The 17,617-nt window shown below is 35.6% G+C and overlaps 1 protein-coding gene across 1 annotated transcript in view; it reads right to left on the bottom strand.

The window, feature by feature from the left end:
- The window catches only part of LOC107744547 (palmitoyltransferase ZDHHC9-like), a 19,986-nt gene extending 4,361 nt beyond the window's left edge, over positions 1 to 15,625 (bottom strand). Inside the window, exons 1-6 of the mRNA XM_016558257.1 lie at positions 14,762 to 15,625; positions 7,403 to 7,563; positions 4,515 to 4,673; positions 3,060 to 3,197; positions 1,277 to 1,325; positions 905 to 1,007 (exon numbers count right to left, since the gene is read on the bottom strand). Of these exons, the coding sequence (XP_016413743.1) occupies positions 905 to 1,007; positions 1,277 to 1,325; positions 3,060 to 3,197; positions 4,515 to 4,673; positions 7,403 to 7,563; positions 14,762 to 14,928 (777 nt within the window). The 5' untranslated portion in view covers positions 14,929 to 15,625. The remainder of the gene's footprint in view (positions 1 to 904; positions 1,008 to 1,276; positions 1,326 to 3,059; positions 3,198 to 4,514; positions 4,674 to 7,402; positions 7,564 to 14,761) is intronic.
- Positions 15,626 to 17,617: the final 1,992 nt, after the last annotated feature.

The raw sequence follows: 17,617 nt of genomic DNA, 5'->3' as shown, positions 1-17,617 counted from the left end.
ACACACACACACACACACATATATATATATATATATATATATATATATACATATAAAAATGTAGTCAAATTTTCTATTATTTTTTAATAGGGTAAAACCTGTTACTAAATTACTGTGACTTTTGCAACTAAATGTAGTTTTTAAATCCTGATTTTTGTGATTTTCTAGCAGATAAACATTAAATCATCAAAAATAAAATAAAAACTCAAATAAAATCAATCAAAGCCTACAGTATGCATCAGGTTAGTAATATTTATATTCAGACTAAATTATTTAAACTATTAAATCTAAAATATGTGGTAATAGCAAAGATTGGGACACAAATGTCATGTGCTTTTTTATAATTAAAATGAGTTTAGTTTATATTTAAACAAAAAAAACTATTTATAAGTTAGTAAACAAACAATTTTATTTATTTAAAAATAAATATTTTTACTACAATGAGTTACATACCAATGTCAAATGATGTGTATCTGTTGGATACAGTCAAAACCTCTGGAGGTCAAAATCTTCATTTTTATAATGTGTATAAACATCTGATGCATTTAAAGCTTCTTTTCATGCAAAGTTAATCTTATGTTACATAATAGCTTATCTAACATACCAAACAGTTACTATAAAACATGGGATTTGTGCCTCTAATACTTCAAAGCATAATGGGACAGCAATGTGCTCCCTGTTCATAAACAGTGCTATAAATACTGTATATACTGTACATAAAACTCCTGTTGAGATGTTCTCTGTGCCTGCTTATCACCGAGATGGCACTGTTGCCAGGGTGACTGCTGGATCTAGTGTGCTGAAATGCTCTAGGGCATGTGTTTATCTTTCCAGCCATGTGACAGCAGAAGGAGTCAAGAACCGACAGTAGACTTTGGAACAGACAGGTAAGAAACAGACTCACGTCCTCATTGGTGGTCTGGTTGAGGGAGATCAAGTAGGTGTGGAAACCAGTCAATCCCACCACAGACCAGAGGGTGAAAAAACACACCAGAACCTCCAACACAGTGCAATGGGGAGTCAAGGAAACAACATGCTCAAAAAAATCTACAATACAGCGTAAACAATGTGTTTGAACTTTGATATTTCTTTGTTCAGCAATACAAAGGGTTTTATAAAAGAAAATACATGCTTGTGCCTATTTAAATGTTAGAAAACTAGTACACAAACACAGTGTTTATCATAATAGATCATTTACAGCATAACAGGTTTATGAGGAGCTCATTTTGTTTTCAAATCTTCAGGAAGTGGTTCTATAGCCCAGATGAAAGGATATGTTCCGGGAGTTTCTTTAATGGTATTCACAAATCCTGAGTCCACAGAACCTATAAAACACACAAGATATATTTATTTACATCATGTATCTATGCATGCAAGCAGTAACTCACAGCATCAGATGTCTCAGCATCTCCCGTTCTCTCTCCCATCATTACATGTTCAGTAGATTTTCGCACATCCACCCACACTCTGCCAGAGCTGAGAAGTTTGCACTGTTCGTTTACAAGCACCTTTTGGTTTTGCATTCAGCCTAATAAAAATCTGTTGAAGAAATAGTTTACCCAAAACTGAAAATCTACTAACCATCATTTCCACAGGCAGTCAAACTCAAAAAAGGGCAAAGGAAAAACAATAAAAAGGATCATAGGGTAGTCTATGTGACTTATTTATGTATGTTTTACCGCCATATCAGCAACAATGGCTATATTCATGGCAATATTAACAGTATCATTTCATTACATCATTTACAATAACTATAAGAAGCAACCACTATACAAAAACATACAAGTAACAACAACAGTACTGATCAAAATCATACACAATCTTTCAATTTTCAACTTTCAACAAACTGGTTTCTCTTGCCCTTTCAATAAATATGAATGAGTGAGTCTTGAATGTCCATCTCTATGTGACTTATATGCTATATATATATATATATATGACTTCAGAGGCCATACAATAACTATGTGAGAAACGGAACAAAACTCGATGATTTTCACCTACATGAAAGCTCTCAAATTACATGACACCTATGGTGAAGGTTTGACATAATGACATTTGGCTCTATATAAAAACTTAAATGTCAATCTGTACATCAAGAAAAGCAATTGCATGGCTTCAGAAGACTTATATAATAGTGCACATGCTGCATGGACTAATTTTAGGGTGACCAATGACTGCGGATACGTATGGTCAGAATTAGATTATATTATTTAAATTAATAGGCCAGATATCAAACCGCACAAGCTGGTTATGATGTAAAGGTCAGAGCTGATTTATACCGCATTTACTCGCACATATGACATTTGTGAAAAAAAGTGAATTTCAAATGGAAGGGGAAAAATAAAGGGATCGGCTTCACTCTTTAGAAAGTCAAAAATAGAAACATGCTAAATATGCTAGCAGTGTAGACAGCTTTGTTATAATAAGAGAGATCTAATTTTGTTGAGTTGCGATGTGCCACATGTATCCGGTGTCGATGTGGTGTGGGGAAAGTATGCGTTTTCCCTGAAAGCTTATCATTGCTATGGAAACATTACATTCAGAATCTGCGTCAGACATTCAGAATCTATGGTATGACTGAATTTATCTGTGCTTGTAAACAAACAAAAATCATGGAATTATACCTCAAAATGAATGACAGTCACGATGTGTTTTACTTTTAAATTAAAATCACAGGCTCAGAGCAAACTGCCCAGGAATTCATGTGAATTCTGCTTCTCTCTTTCTTGCTGTCTATAGTGCACTTTGAGAAGAGGAAGATCAAAGGAAGGAAAGAGAGCAGACATTTACGAGAATATATAGTGGCTCTTCCGATATCCTGAACACTCCCCGACTGAACCACGCCTGAGAGAACCGTATTCGCATACATATTGAGTGTCGCTTTAAGGCACTTGTTTTTTCCCAGAAACTATGATCATTAAACCGTTGGACCGTCTGTGCATTTTAAATTGTTATTGATAACATGAAAACGTAATTTCCTCTTAAACAATTCGATTTTGGATGTCAACAGTGAAGACGCTCAGGCACTCACACACACATTTTCTTGCTGCGATACTCACGGAGAACCACATGGACGATGTCAAAGGCGAAGATGTAGATGGTAAGTAGAGACAGCGAGAGCGTGAACAAGTAGAAGTATCTGTAATTCCTCTTTCCTACGCAGTTTCCGACCCAGGGACAATGATGGTCAAACCGGTCTGAGGGAAAGACACACAGAATCTTAAGACTCTCATGAAGATTTGTGAAAGTCAGTTTCTACATTCTCACTCTGTGAGTGTGGATCTTCTGCCAGAGACAGGCATATATATTTTAAACTGCTAAGAGGGAGATGGTACTCAAACTAGAAATTGTGAGTGAGTGAGTGAGTGAGTGGTGAGTGAGTGAGTGAGTGAGTGAGTGTGTGTGTGTGTGTGTGTGTGTGTGGCAGGTGCAGGCCGCTCAAACAAATGGCCCTGTGTTCAGGATGACTGTGCAAAGAGAGCAAAACTGAGCCCTCAGTGAACTCTCTAATATCAGCATATGTATCTCACTAACCTTGCAATATGTGTGAGTAAGTGCGTGTGCTGTGCTGTCTGACTCATCTCTTAACAATTCACTATTATACTGGAGTATCAAATGGCACGTACATGTGCAACTATATCAAAGGTAAGAATGCTTGTCAATTCTTGTATGTAGACATACCCCACAAACCACAATAACTGCAGCACATTATTTTTAGTGATAAAAAACCAATTATAAATCTAGTGAAAACGAAAAAACAAACAGTTCTACAAAATAGCTTGTTGCATTGTAAGTTACTTTGGCCTTGTAAGGTTCAATTCATTTGTTGACTTACTAATACTTAGTAAAAATGTTTAATTAATTTTTAATTCATGATACATTATATTAGTAGTACCTATAATAATAATAGTATTAATTAATGTTGAATTAAGTAGTGATTATATATAGTAAATATAGTTTATATATAGTATATAGTAAGTAATATGTATTAATGCGTTTAAAATAAGTCTCATCATAAATATGGATTATAATATTGATTTGATATTATAATATATTTATTTGATCAAAACTAAAATAGTAAAAACAGTAATATTGCAATAAATTTATATCTATTTTCTATTTGAATATATTTTAAAATGTAATTTATTCCTGTGATGCAAAGCTGAATTTTCAGCATCATTACTCCAGTCATCAGTGTCACACGATCCTTCAGAAATCATTCTAATATGATGATTTGATTCTCAAAAAACATTTCTTATTATTATTATCAATGTTTAAAACAGCTGTGTTGCTTTCTTCTGGAGTCTTTAGTGAATAGAAAGTTTCAAAGAACAGAATTTATTTGAAAAATAAATATTTTGTAATGTTTTTAATGTCATTATAGATCAATTTAATGCATCCTTGCTGAATAAAAGTTAATAAAAAAAATTAACAGCACACCTCCCTTCAACAAGCCACACAATTTGAGGTAGCATTCATGTTTGTAGTGCAAAATGTTAGGGACAATCACTCACCCACGCAGTTGTCGCAGATGCTGCAATGGGAAGCACGAGGGGGTCTGAAGATCTTGCAGGTGTAGCAGTACTTCAGCTTGACGATCTGGTTGTTAATTTGCACGTTCTTGATGCGGGGCGGAGGCCGCTGTCCAGCCAGGACGTTCCCATTGGCCGCTTCTGCAAGAGATGAGTAGAGACAGTCAACATGGCAACCAGCAGCCGCTCGGGTCGATTAAGATCCATATGCATGACACATAACACAGCCTCTGATAAAGGACTCACTGAAGGCCACTCCAGCGAGTGCCATGACTCAATGACAAAAGACATGAAAAAACACCAATAAATCAGACCCAGGAGAGTGTGCGTAGCTCTGTGAAAAGAGGTCAAAACCTCAAGTACAAAATAGTTATTAATGGTGCTGGTATGACAACTATAATGATTTTTGCACTAGTTGAAGCGGAATGAGATTAAAACATGATTTCAAAAGAAATATGAAAGGGATAAGCCAATCATTATCACAAAATAAACTTTGACGGCGATTAAGACCATGACATGAAGCTGAGAGATCCTGTCTCACACTAAAGGGGTTTATTTTGCAATAATGACACGCTGACTGTACATTATCCCCCTTAATAAATCAGTAAATAAATAAACATTAAATATTATCGTGATTTGATTTTGTGAGATGGAACTAGCACAGTAATGGTATCTGCCGGTGACAACAGTTAAATAAACAGTGTAGTGATCATTTTACAAAAATATTTGACCACAGAATAACTTACTTGAACAATGCAAAAAATATATAAAAAAAATTGGGTGTGCATGTATTTTCACTAAAAATGTTCACATATGTAAATAATAAATTGCTTTCTAAGGAAAATAATTTTCTATCGTTGCTTTTTTCTATTATTTTTTGTCTCTCCAGAGATCCAGAAAAAATTATAAGCATCTTTTCTATTCCCTTTTCTTTATTTGCATTTTTTCAAAATGACTCACTTTTACCTGGATAGCGACAATACTGAAGGCAAAACTCTTCTTTTAAAAGACAAGACAAATTTCAAAAGGTAATTTCCTTGCATTTGTCAGCTCTGTACTTTTATACTCTAGTGTAATGGTTGCATTAGCATGCGCTCAGGAGGCAGAACTACACAGCTGCCTCTTAATCCACCTGCCTGGATTGGCTAAAACGGCAAATCCAAACTTGCATCTGATCCAGCATCAGCCACTTTTAATCAGCCACACAGACATTCATCTAAAAATAGAATTTTAAAGATGGAATGCTGAAATAGAGCAGAGAGAATTTGTATAAATCAATCTTTGCCCTGTTGTTTGCAGTAGTCGAGTAGTAGATACAGTTGAATCAATACCAACATTTTGGCTTTTGTATGACAGCAGTCTTAAAACAAAAAACAACCTTGAGTAGCTGATGAATTTAAATGACACCAGGGCTGTCAATACATTCAATAATTCAATGTCAATCATTTGGGAGTAATCTTTTTGTTGTTGTTGTTGTTGTTTTTGTTGTTGTTAACCTGATAATGCATTTAGTTCCTTTTTATTTACCTGCAGTAATTAAACTATATAAAGTTCTACACACTTACATAAGTAACAAAAATGCTTTGTCTCTGTCACCTGATGGTCTTGTCATTGAACAAAAATATAGTTCATACTTGCTGAAATTTGATACAAATTTCCATTAAATTAAATGACGGAGTTACTGTAGGTTACAGAATGAAAAAGTTCTGACAAATTTCTTTAAAATGGGGCTGTTAATCAAATTGAATTGATTCCATGATATGAAAACTATTTAAATGAATCGCTATTAATTCATCTTGAAAAACCTAGGTATATAAGGTAGCCTATAAGGATATATGATTTCCAGACATGAATAAAAGTATCGGTATCGGGCGAGTACTGGAAAAAGTGGTATCGGTGCATCCCTACCTATAAGGATATATGATTTCCAGACATGGAAAAGTCACGTAGGTTAATAAAATCTTATAACTCCACGTGCACAAAATCAAGACTTTGTAAAAGAGCATAATAGGACCCCTTTAACAGTCAATGTTTGAGCAGATACTTTGTCAAAGAAAAAAACAGAAGAGACAAGACAAATTAACCTTAGGATTTGAATGAGCCTCAACAGTTTCTGCCAAACACCCCTGCAAAAGATACAATTTTCACTTTGAATAGTCATAACACTGGTTTCTGTTCAAGTCAGTTGACATATGGCATTGTGTGGGTGTGTACCAGTCATGTGAAGAATATCTATTTCTTATTTTACTTCCTTGTGCCTCTAATGGATAATTAAAGTGAAGTAAAGCAGAAAAGCACAGAGGTAGAGAGGCAGGAATGGGATTGGGACATGCATGGATCAGATTCAAACTCTCCTGGAGCAGCTCATGTCCTCTGAAATCTCACTTGTGCATATTCAACATAGGCGTAGGATATTTTTTGGGAAGTGTTTTTGTTTATTTATTAAATTATGTAAAGGGAGAGAGATTTTTGGAAAAGTTTTTCCTTAAATGTATATCTAAACATACAGATGCATCAGAAGACAAAATACATCTGTTCTTCAATATCTGTGATTTTCCAAAAAAAAAAGAAAAAAAAAGTCTCAAGATAACCATTAAGCCCATCAAGCTTGAAGTAAAGAAGAACACAATGTTTCCCAGATAACCTCAGAGTTCATGGACCAATGCACTCAGCCATTTTAATCGCAAAACAAAACAATAAATTAATCAGCAGGTCTGGGCTAACAGCATCCCACTTACGCCACATGCTTACTAGACTATTCATGTTCTTCCCCTCACTGGGTCAAAACACCCGCAGGTGGCACTGATGGTACAAACTATGGCATTAAACTTCAAATCCCCTTCCCTGAACTCAGTCACCCTCACACTCACCGATCTCCATCTCAATGAAGTTGGCCTCCTCCGGCAGGGCCCGTGGCAGCACCCCTGGGTCACTGAAGCTGGTTCGGAGCAGCATGGCCATGACAAAGACGAAGAGCAACACTGCAAACACAGGGATGGCAGGAGACAGGTGCACTGCCAGGTACGGGCACCTGTATGGAACAAGTGAACAAGCAGGATTACAAATGAGGCAGGCAAAACATGACATTAACAGCACAGAGGTTACATGAGCATATAACATGAAAGTGAAATCTCTCTAATATTTCTATCTAGTGTTAAAGGTGAAGTGTGGAATTTTTGTGCTGTTAATGGCAAAAAATAAATAAATAAATAAAAATAAGAAACCCGACAGCTATGATATGATATGATACGATATGATATTATATGATATATGATATGATATATGATATGATATGTGGTAAAGACAAAAATAAAAATACAAACAAAACATAATAAATATATTAATTTTTTTAATTGTGGAAAAAAAGCTCAACTAAAACAAATGGCAATGGATAGATAAAGAATTTGCATTAAAACAAATAAACATTTCTGCTGGATAGCAGATGTTTTGAACTATAACCCTGCATTAAGAGAATTGTTTTGGAGAAAGTAAAGTAAAAGTAAAGTAAAATAATTCTTATTTTAAAATAAAATAATTCTGTTTGCTGATGCAAGTGGCTAAAATGTACACAATTCACATTACACATAAATGCTGCTGAACCTAAATTGTTTTTTTTTTCTTCCAAAAAATTGACATTAATTTCGCTGAAGCAAAATGGCAATTGATACATAAAAAATTTCACATCAAATACAAACATTTCAATCGGCACGCCAATGCTTTTGACTATTATTTTCCTAAATCCAACACAAAAACATTTTTTGTTATCTTTTTGATGAAGCAATAGTTTCTCCCTGAAATAAAAGAGGGGAGGCCATTGACGAAGTGGGTTTGTAATATCTGTCTGGCTCAGTCTTTTCAGACCCAACAATGAAGCAGTCAGGGAGGATGTTTACTATGAATGACTGTGCTTTCTCCATTCCTGCAGGCAGACAGCCATACAGCAATGAATTTGGTTGCTCAAATAAATTGCGGATGCCTTGGGTCCTGTAAAAGTGCCTCCCTTCTCTCAGCCTACAGCAGATTGGTCGGCTCCACAGGCCACTGCATTGAGCTATTAATAGGGTCACCCTGGCTCTCCTCCACCACTCTCTCCTGCAATGTAGACCTGCTATACTAAGATAATGTATGGCTAATACATCACGATAATGGTTCAGCTCATCGCAGGCACAGTGCATCCACTCTCGGGGGAAAATTTGCTACATTTAGCGTTCTGCATGTGCAAAGGACATCTTTACAACACTAACTACAATACAGTGAGAGAGAGAGAAGACATGACAAGTCCTAATAACACAATACAAAAAGATATAGAACTAGATTTTGTAATAAAAATGTAAGTGGTGCTTGCTCATACAAAAATTGCCACTATGGTATTGTGGGTGGTTATTTACATGGAGTTGGGGGACCAGTATTATTTATGTACTATTTATTAATGTTTTTAAAATAGGTATTATTTGTATATTTTCAGTTTTCATTTTAATTTTAGTTTGTTTTTTGTTACTGACTTGTCATTTTTATTTTTTTTATTTAGTTTTTTTGTTAAATTATTTATTTACAGCTTTAATTTATTTTTATTTCATTTTTTGTAATTTTAGTACTAAATAATAAATTGTAGTACTAATAATTTTAGTACAGTTAGTTGCCAAGGCAACATTTTCTAATTAATGTTATTATATTATAATTATAAAAAAAAAATCAGGTTTCAGTTACCAAAAGCTTTTATTTAACAATAACAACACTTCTAGGGACCCCAGGGGTCCGTTATAGGATCCTGCATGTGTATATAGATCTAAAAATACTCCGACAGTAGAAACAAAAATCAGTGTATGTTTTCCAGATAATGTCTTACACATTTATAATATTTTTGTAATATTTTCTATTTGCCACAAGTCTAAGAGACTTATTTTTTTCATTCATATTTTTTTTTTTAAAGGTACATCCAATAGCTTAGTAGAGTATTTCTCCTCAACACACCTTGTATTTTGATGCATCGTTAATACAAACAGATTTACAAACTGAATTTGACTAGGCCTACTTTTGGGGAATTAAGACTTAACAGGTGCTTCTAATAACACACAAAATGCATGTTTTACACAAACTATAACGTGTCAAACCAATCCTTCTACAATACATACTAGAACACTGGTTGAACCAGTCCATACTAGAATGTGGGTATGTCTCCTCACACGTCACATTCACTGCTTCAGGCCCAGCACACAGAACAACAGATTGCAGCTGTAAGAAGTATTAGCAACAGAAAGATCATTTCTAGTCAAACTACATGGTGCAAGTTCAGCTGTTTGACACACTGGTGTGTCAGCATACCAGAGGCATCAATACACTGGAAATCTACCTGTGGAACAGGTCAGATTAGTTTGATCCATTTTAAGCTATGAGACTGGAAGACATAAAGTAAAAAATCCAGAGCAGAGCCGGTCGATAAAACTTTCCATTGCCCAGATCATGAGTAGAATGCTGCAGGGAAATCCATTTATTATCATGAAAGCTGTGCTGGGGCAAAGCGGAGGAAAACTGAGGAGAACTGCTTGAGTGTGTGTGTGTGTTTGTTTGTTTGTTTGTTTGTTTGTTTGTTTGTTTGTTTGTGTTTGTGTGTGATGTATCTGCTAATGACTTCTGGACCTGCTCCATCATCAGTTCCTATCACAGCCCTAAGCTTCCCGGACATTACCATCATGCAATGCTGGATGTGACCTCTCTCACCATAATCAATACATGAGATAAGCAGCTCCAATATAAAAGTACAAATTCTGTTATTGCCACTACTTGCAATTTACTTTCTCCATAGAACAACACGAAAACACAAAAAAGTATTGTGCCTCAGTATACATAATCAACACTTTACTGTTGAAAATCAACACCAATTTCCATTTGACTTCCGTAATGTGACATAGTTCTGGAACAGGATATTCAGCTGCAAAAAATGTAGGGCGGTAACCAATTGGATCACAAAAGAGTTTGAGAGTTTGCTAAAACAATGCCTAAACAGCCATTTGGTTAACATTATCAGTGATTAACAGTGCAAGTTATTTCATTCTGATTCAAGCTTACAAAATACTTTTTTTTTTTCTCTAACCTATATAGCAAATGAATCATTCACAACAGGACCAGAAACACAGGGTCAGTCAACAGGGTCAGTTCTGATTTCATGTTGACTTCAACTAATCAGCGGAAGACATAAAATGCTTTGCAAAGACACTTTTTCGTGAATTCTGGCATTATAATAATTAAATAATTAGTTCAAATTACGCACATGCATACAAAGCCACTCCCATCACGGTGTTATAGCATCTCCACCCATGTGTTTGCCTTCACAGGTTGTCCTTAGCGAATTATCTGCACTCTGCTCCACAGAGAACAAGGTGAAAAGGACTGTTTTCCACAGTTAAGACAACATGAAGCACAACAGCAGAGTTTTATGGCTGGCTATGAAAAGGCTTAGCTGTGTGTTCGTAAAATCAATAGAGCTGCTTCATTGGTCTGGCTGGTCTCTAGGTGGAGACTGGTGGGGGCAGGGAGGCCTGACAATTATCGTTACTGATAGTGCTCGGCGCAAACATCCGGTACGCCACCGGAAAAGACAATGAGGGGAGAAAAACCACGGATGATGCTTAAAAACAACATATAGATTCATTGTGACAACCTGGTTCAGTCTGAAACAAATCTGACAATTTTATATATTTTATATAATATTACACGGTCACTGATGCTGAATACAGTTTTGATGTGCAATAAGCTCTCACGTTCATACCATTCAAACGTTTGCAATCAGTAAGATTTTTTTTAAAGAAATTAAGAATTGTATTTAGCAAGGATGCATTAAATTTATAAAACAACATTCATATTTATAATGATACAAAAGATTTCTATTTAAAACAGCTGTTCTTTTGAACTTTCTATTCATCAAAGAATCCTGAAAAAAATTAATCTCTGTTTCCATAAACATTAAGCAGGAAAAAAAGGTTTTCAACATTGATAATAATAAGAAATGTTTCTTGAACACTAAATCAGCATATTCTGAAGATTTCTGAAGGGTCATGTGACACTGAAGACTTAAGGTTCTTACTTACCTATTTTAGTTTTGATTCTGATGCAGAAACAAGCTTCCATAACAGATACACCAAATACTGAGAGAAAGATTATACTTCTAAGTATGGAAACATACATGTTGATATATGTATCAAAACCAAAAAGTAGGTCAAGCTGTTAAGGAATAAATGGTCCGGCAATTCCAAAGAAAACCATTCAACATGCAAATAATCACCTCATTCATTTGAATTTTGCATTGCAAAATTGATGATGATATTAAATTCGTATGCAATAGCACTAACAAAGTGGGGAAAGATTAGTAAGCGAACAAATAAACTGCAATCTTGCATCCGGGTGTGACATCAGCAGCCATTCTTTCTGATAAAGGACTCTCATAAAAGCTTAAAGTACAAACAGGTGTAGGTAATGTAAAGTATAAAGTACAAATATGTACTGATAACGTACAAAAGGATCGTTCAGCTGTGTCACACTGATATAAGTTGTAATGCCAGGAAGTTGCCATGCCTGAAAATTACTTGCACAACCTCTGTTAATTCTTCATAAAGAGTTTGCCAATTTAAGAGCAAGCGAATCACAAAGCAAATGAATTATGTATTACTGCCAAAAAAAAAGCAGTATCCTAATCCCTCATCCTAATCCCTCATGGAGACAAATTTGCCACAGCTCCAGTCACATTGCACAGAGACAAAAAAAATCCAAAAGAATAAAGTTATAAACTCTCTTTTATCACGACCCCTGCAGAGGGACAGAAACAGACGGGAGCCCTCTCACACAGATCGTGACACTGACTAAGTCATACACTAGACCAGGGGTGCCCAATCCTGCTCCTGGCGATCGACTGTCCAGCAAAGTTCAGCTCCAACCCTAATCAAACACACCTAAAGCAACTAATTAAGGTCTTCAGGACCACTTGAAAGTTAAAGGCAGGTGTGTTTAATTAGAGTTGGAGCTGAACTTTGCAGGACAGTCGATCGCCAGCAGCAGGGTTGGACACCCCAGCACTAGACACTTCCTCAGCTACAACATGAGTAACTATCCACTCAATGATCAACATAACATGTATAGACATTTAACTGATGAGCAACAATTCCATAAAACAAACATACAGGACAAAGACAGAGTGAAACCTGATCCATGTACTTCTAAAGTGAAAGAATGAGTGGGTGTACACAATCAACAGAATCTGATGACTGTCAACACATAAAGTGCAGCTATGTAACCGTTTCACTGGTGTAGAACCATTTTAGTAAGAAGATGAAGTATTATAAAGGTGAAGGGTGTAGGTCTGCATCACTAACATACCAAACAGAACTGCAAAAACTGTCTTGTTTTCAAACAGGTTTCCTGAACACTTTGTTCTGGCATTGGTCGACAATGCTGTTTTGATAGTGTCACAGTATTACACTCTTCAGGAATTGTAGTTTTTCTGCATATTATGGTGGGATATGACATTTTTCAGAGTCGTTATTGTTAAAGAAATTACTTTTTTTTTTTTTAATCTACAAAAATTAGGGATGTTGGCAACAAATAGAAACAAAATAAGATTACATACTAAAAATAAACAATAAAAGCTAATCCAATTATAATATTATATTCTATAATTTCCTAGAATTTTTCAACTTAATCCTTTAAGGGGGTCATATGATGCGATTTTAATTTTTCCTTTCTCTTTGGAGTGTTACAAGCTCTTGGTGCATAAAGAAGATCTGTAAAGTTGCAAAGACTAAAGTCTCAAATCCAAAGAGATATTCTTTATAAAAGTTAAGAGTCAGCCACACCCGGCTCGTTCTAACACGCCCCCACATAACCTACGTCACTATGTGGGAAGATTTGCATAACGCCGCCCAAATGTTCACGCAAAGAAAGAAGGCGTAACTTTCATTCTCGCTGTAGTATTGTTGCCTCCTTGTCGTGAAGACGCGGTGTGTTTCGTTGTGAAAGCGAAACTATAGATAGATAGATAGATAGATAGATAGATAGATTTAGTAGGGTACTAAATTGTTTTAGGTTCATGTTGGGTGATCTACAGGTTTAAAGCTCTATAGTTTATAGCTCTCCTTAATAAAACCCTATTGTCTTATACAGATGGTAAAACTAACCAATTACATATTTTTGTACTTTGTCACTTCTGTTTATTATGTTTATATATTTTTACGTTTTGTTAATAAGATTGTTTATTGTTGCCCAGTTCAGTTTTTTGATTATCAATTTAGAATCAAAATTTAGTTTTCCTTTCCACAAAACAATTAATTTACATATTTTGGCACGTTAATAAAACGTTACTTATTAAAACAGTGGTTTGTATGTGTGCTAAAACTGCCATACAATCAAATTGTAAACACATTTCAGAGAGATTTTATTTGTGAAATTTAGTATAAATGTTTTGTCACACAAACAAATATTTAAGTAAGTGTTTTCTCGGTTTAAATAGTCGACGAGTTGAGTCGGTTTAAATAGTCGACGAGATGAGTCGGTTTAAATAGTCGACGAGTTGAGTCGGTTTAAATAGTCACGAGTTGAGTCGGTTTAAATAGTCGACGAGTTGAGTCGGTTTAAATAGTCACGAGTTGAGTCGGTTTAAATAGTGGATGAGTTGAGTCGGTTTAAATAGTCGACGAGTTGAGTCGGTTTAAATAGTCGACGAGTCGACTCAAGAACTGCTGGGAGCGATTCAGTTCGCAAAGGAATCGTTCAGACCGGTTTTGTAAACCGCTCCAAACAATTCATTGATAAGATCTGACTCAAAAGACCGATTCATTCACGAATCGGACATTTCTACTGTCATATGAAAACACAGCCATGGCGTACAGTAAACAAATTCAGCTTGCACAAGAGATGGCGTGTTTTTACGTCAAAACATCAGGAGCGCTTCGGTCCTCAATATTTCACACACTTTTTATTGTTATATTTGTTGCCTTTACCATGTGGCTGTAATATGTTTTGACTGCTTATTAAAGATACTATTTCATCCTTGCAATGGCATTAAACAAAAGCCATCTACAATGCAAATCCCCCACTGTAACGAAGCTGTGCACACTGATATCGCAGCTCCGGTGGTTTATCGCGTCTCAAGCAGTGTAGATGAGGTCTAATAAAAGCGTCTGCTAAATGACTAAATGTAAATGTAAATGTAAATGTAATAATCACCAATGACATGCACTTACTCAAAGGCGAAGAACAGAGAGCAGGTTCCAATGATGAGAAACAGGGTCAGGTAAAATACTCCTTTCTGCCGAGCCATCATAACCCGTCCATCGCAGCAGAAGGTGTTTTTCCCAGGTAATTTCTCCCATTTTCGAGTAACCTTCCGCGTTATCATCACCGCCGACATTGCAGCGAAGGTACAAGCAGATTGTCTTTTGTCAATTTAACCCGAAATAAACCACAACCGTGTCCACTAAATGATTAACCTGAGACTAACGACCGATTAAAGTGTTATTATCAGCAATACAAATACAGGAGCTTCTTTGCCAAAAATGCAATTCTTCCTTCACGTGCACGATGTGTTTGTAGGATTCTTCCCGTGGTTCCTCACGGATCTTCAGTGTTTCTTAAAATCATCAGTCTGTCGCTCTACATATCTGCTCTTCTGTACTTAAATCCATGGTTAAAGTCCCAATCAAATACCAAAAAGCAAAGTCCTCATCCAAAAGCGAAGATTTCCCATACTGCCACAATTTGAAAGTGATTCCCTTCGAAATGTGTACAGATTTCGAATGAGAAAGCGAGGCGGACCTGAAATAAACGTGTATAAACGCTAAACGCACATCTGGAGTGTGAGTGGACCTTGACCGACTGACATTTATGTCATTGGTTAGGTTGGTTAAAAGCGTCTATCCCGAGAGGATTCTCCGTCCCTTTTCTCTTAAAGGATACAAAATAAATTTGAGTAAAGCCTTTTGTGATCTATGCCGATTATACAGCAATTATTTGAGTAATGTGTAAAATAATCTTTCCTCCAATTTCGTGTCGTAGGATGCAAGCAGGTCTGGATTCTCTTCGGGAGCAGGAAACACGCCTAGATTGAAATGTCTCTTCTTAAAGGGCCAGTGTCTCACCGTACAGGGAACAAAGGAATTTTGTCTTCTAATAATAATATCCAACTCATCATTAAGGCAATCATTAAAAATTAAATATTGTTACTTTTGAGCCTTTATGGCGAGCATGATATTTTCAGCACGTTAAAGGATACTTCATTCAAGTCTATTCGATTTTAGGCCTATTCCAGCCATAGCTATTTGATTTTTGCATTGTCTATTGTTGTTATATATGTTTTTGTTACTTTGTCTAATGTATGTATTTTATTTATTGCGTTTTGTTTACTGTGTGTAAAATTGTGCTAAAAAAATGTTGTTTAATAGTGTGCTTCTAAATGGTTTCCTATGAAACAGCATTACATTTTTCTTTCTTCCTTCAAAAAATAAAATAAAACCTATTTTGACTCAATTAAAGATATTCAGGAAATAAGATGGAAGGTGAGAAACAAAAGATGCTTTATTTGGTTGTATATGCACCATTGACAGCTGCATGAGTATTTTATCTCTTTTGATCTTGCACAAAAAAGAAAGCCTTTGTATTGCATGTGTAATCTTGTAAATATGTAAAATGCTGTATGCGCATATTCAGCATTAAAGCTTAGCTCGTGAGAGATGGAGTTCAACCAGTTTATGAGTAGGAGTTCATTAGAGACAGTGGGCAGGAAATACTGTATGAGCTATAGCAAATTATTTAAGAAAGCTATTAATTAGCATGAAGTCTTTATAAAGTCTTTATACAAAGCAAGAAGAGGTGACAGGTTTGGTAACAATACAAGGAAAATACAAGAACAGACCGATATTAACAAGCAAGTGGTAGACTTGTGCTTCCTTCACAGATTACACAAGCCCACTACCTTGAACAAAGAAGGCAAGGAAAAATATTTTGTCAGAACACATGGCTCATTTTCAAAGACTGTCAGTGGAGACAGATGTTTATTTTGAACCAGATGGTGTAGATATTAATGGCATCTGCTATTAGGGGCTAATGCAGGAGTCATGCTAACCAATCATCAAATCTTCTTAACCCCTCGGCCTGGCCTCTGCTGGTAGATTCTGTAACTGCACCATCTGGTTCCAAAAAGCATCTTTCTACATTGATGCTCCTTTAAAATGAGCTAAATATGATTAATGAATAAATAAATGTCTATATTAATAAAGTATGTCTGTGTTCTCATGGCTTCATTCTCCAGGGGCTCGACAGACTTAGTCCAGGGGTGTCCAATCTCTGTCCTGGAGGGCCACTGTCCTGCAGAGTGTAGCTCCAACACACCTTCCTGGAAGTTTCTAGTATACCTCATAAGACCTTGATTAGTTGGTTCAGGTTTTTAATTGGGATTGGAGCTAAACTCTGCAGGACAGTGGCCCTGCAGTGACAGTTTTATTGTTATATATTTAAATAATATTTAACATAAATTACATTTTATTTGTCAATTTATTTTTCAATTTGAAAAGTCTTTTATTAATGTATTATTTTATTCTTACATTTAACTACAAGTGTAAACAAAGTAAATGAATGGTCTGTTTATTTGTCGGTTTTCCTTTTTGAATTAATAAATTAATGTATTCCTTAGTCAGTGATTTACTTGAAAACAGGAAAGCAGTGTTGGAAAGTAGCTAAAGCCAGTTTGAAAAGTCGCTAAATGTAGCTAGATGACGTCATACGCTAATTAGCATATTCATGACGTCATCGCGTCGTATTGCCTTTTACAGTTGTTTGCCTCTCTGTGCTCACATACTGTATTTTAATTAAGCCAAATTCTCAATAATACTGTTTTCATTTATATAATTTACTGTTTCTATTTCTGTTCCGTTCAGTCAACGGGATAAATATGACTGAAATGTGGCCCTTTAAAACTACAAAACCAGCTCTAACTTCCAAGATGTTAATCTGCACAAAAACACTGATTTATAATCGAGCCGTCGTCTGATGAAATCAAATGCACATAACATAAGCAAAGACAAAGACAATTCCTGTGCCGTGTT

Source organism: Sinocyclocheilus rhinocerous, unplaced genomic scaffold (genome assembly GCF_001515625.1).
Source record: "Sinocyclocheilus rhinocerous isolate Xijiao unplaced genomic scaffold, SAMN03320098_v1.1 scaffold557, whole genome shotgun sequence".
NCBI lineage: Eukaryota > Metazoa > Chordata > Actinopteri > Cypriniformes > Cyprinidae > Sinocyclocheilus > Sinocyclocheilus rhinocerous.
Note: the sequence above shows the minus strand (reverse complement) of the source record. Positions and strands in the feature narration are given on the sequence as shown.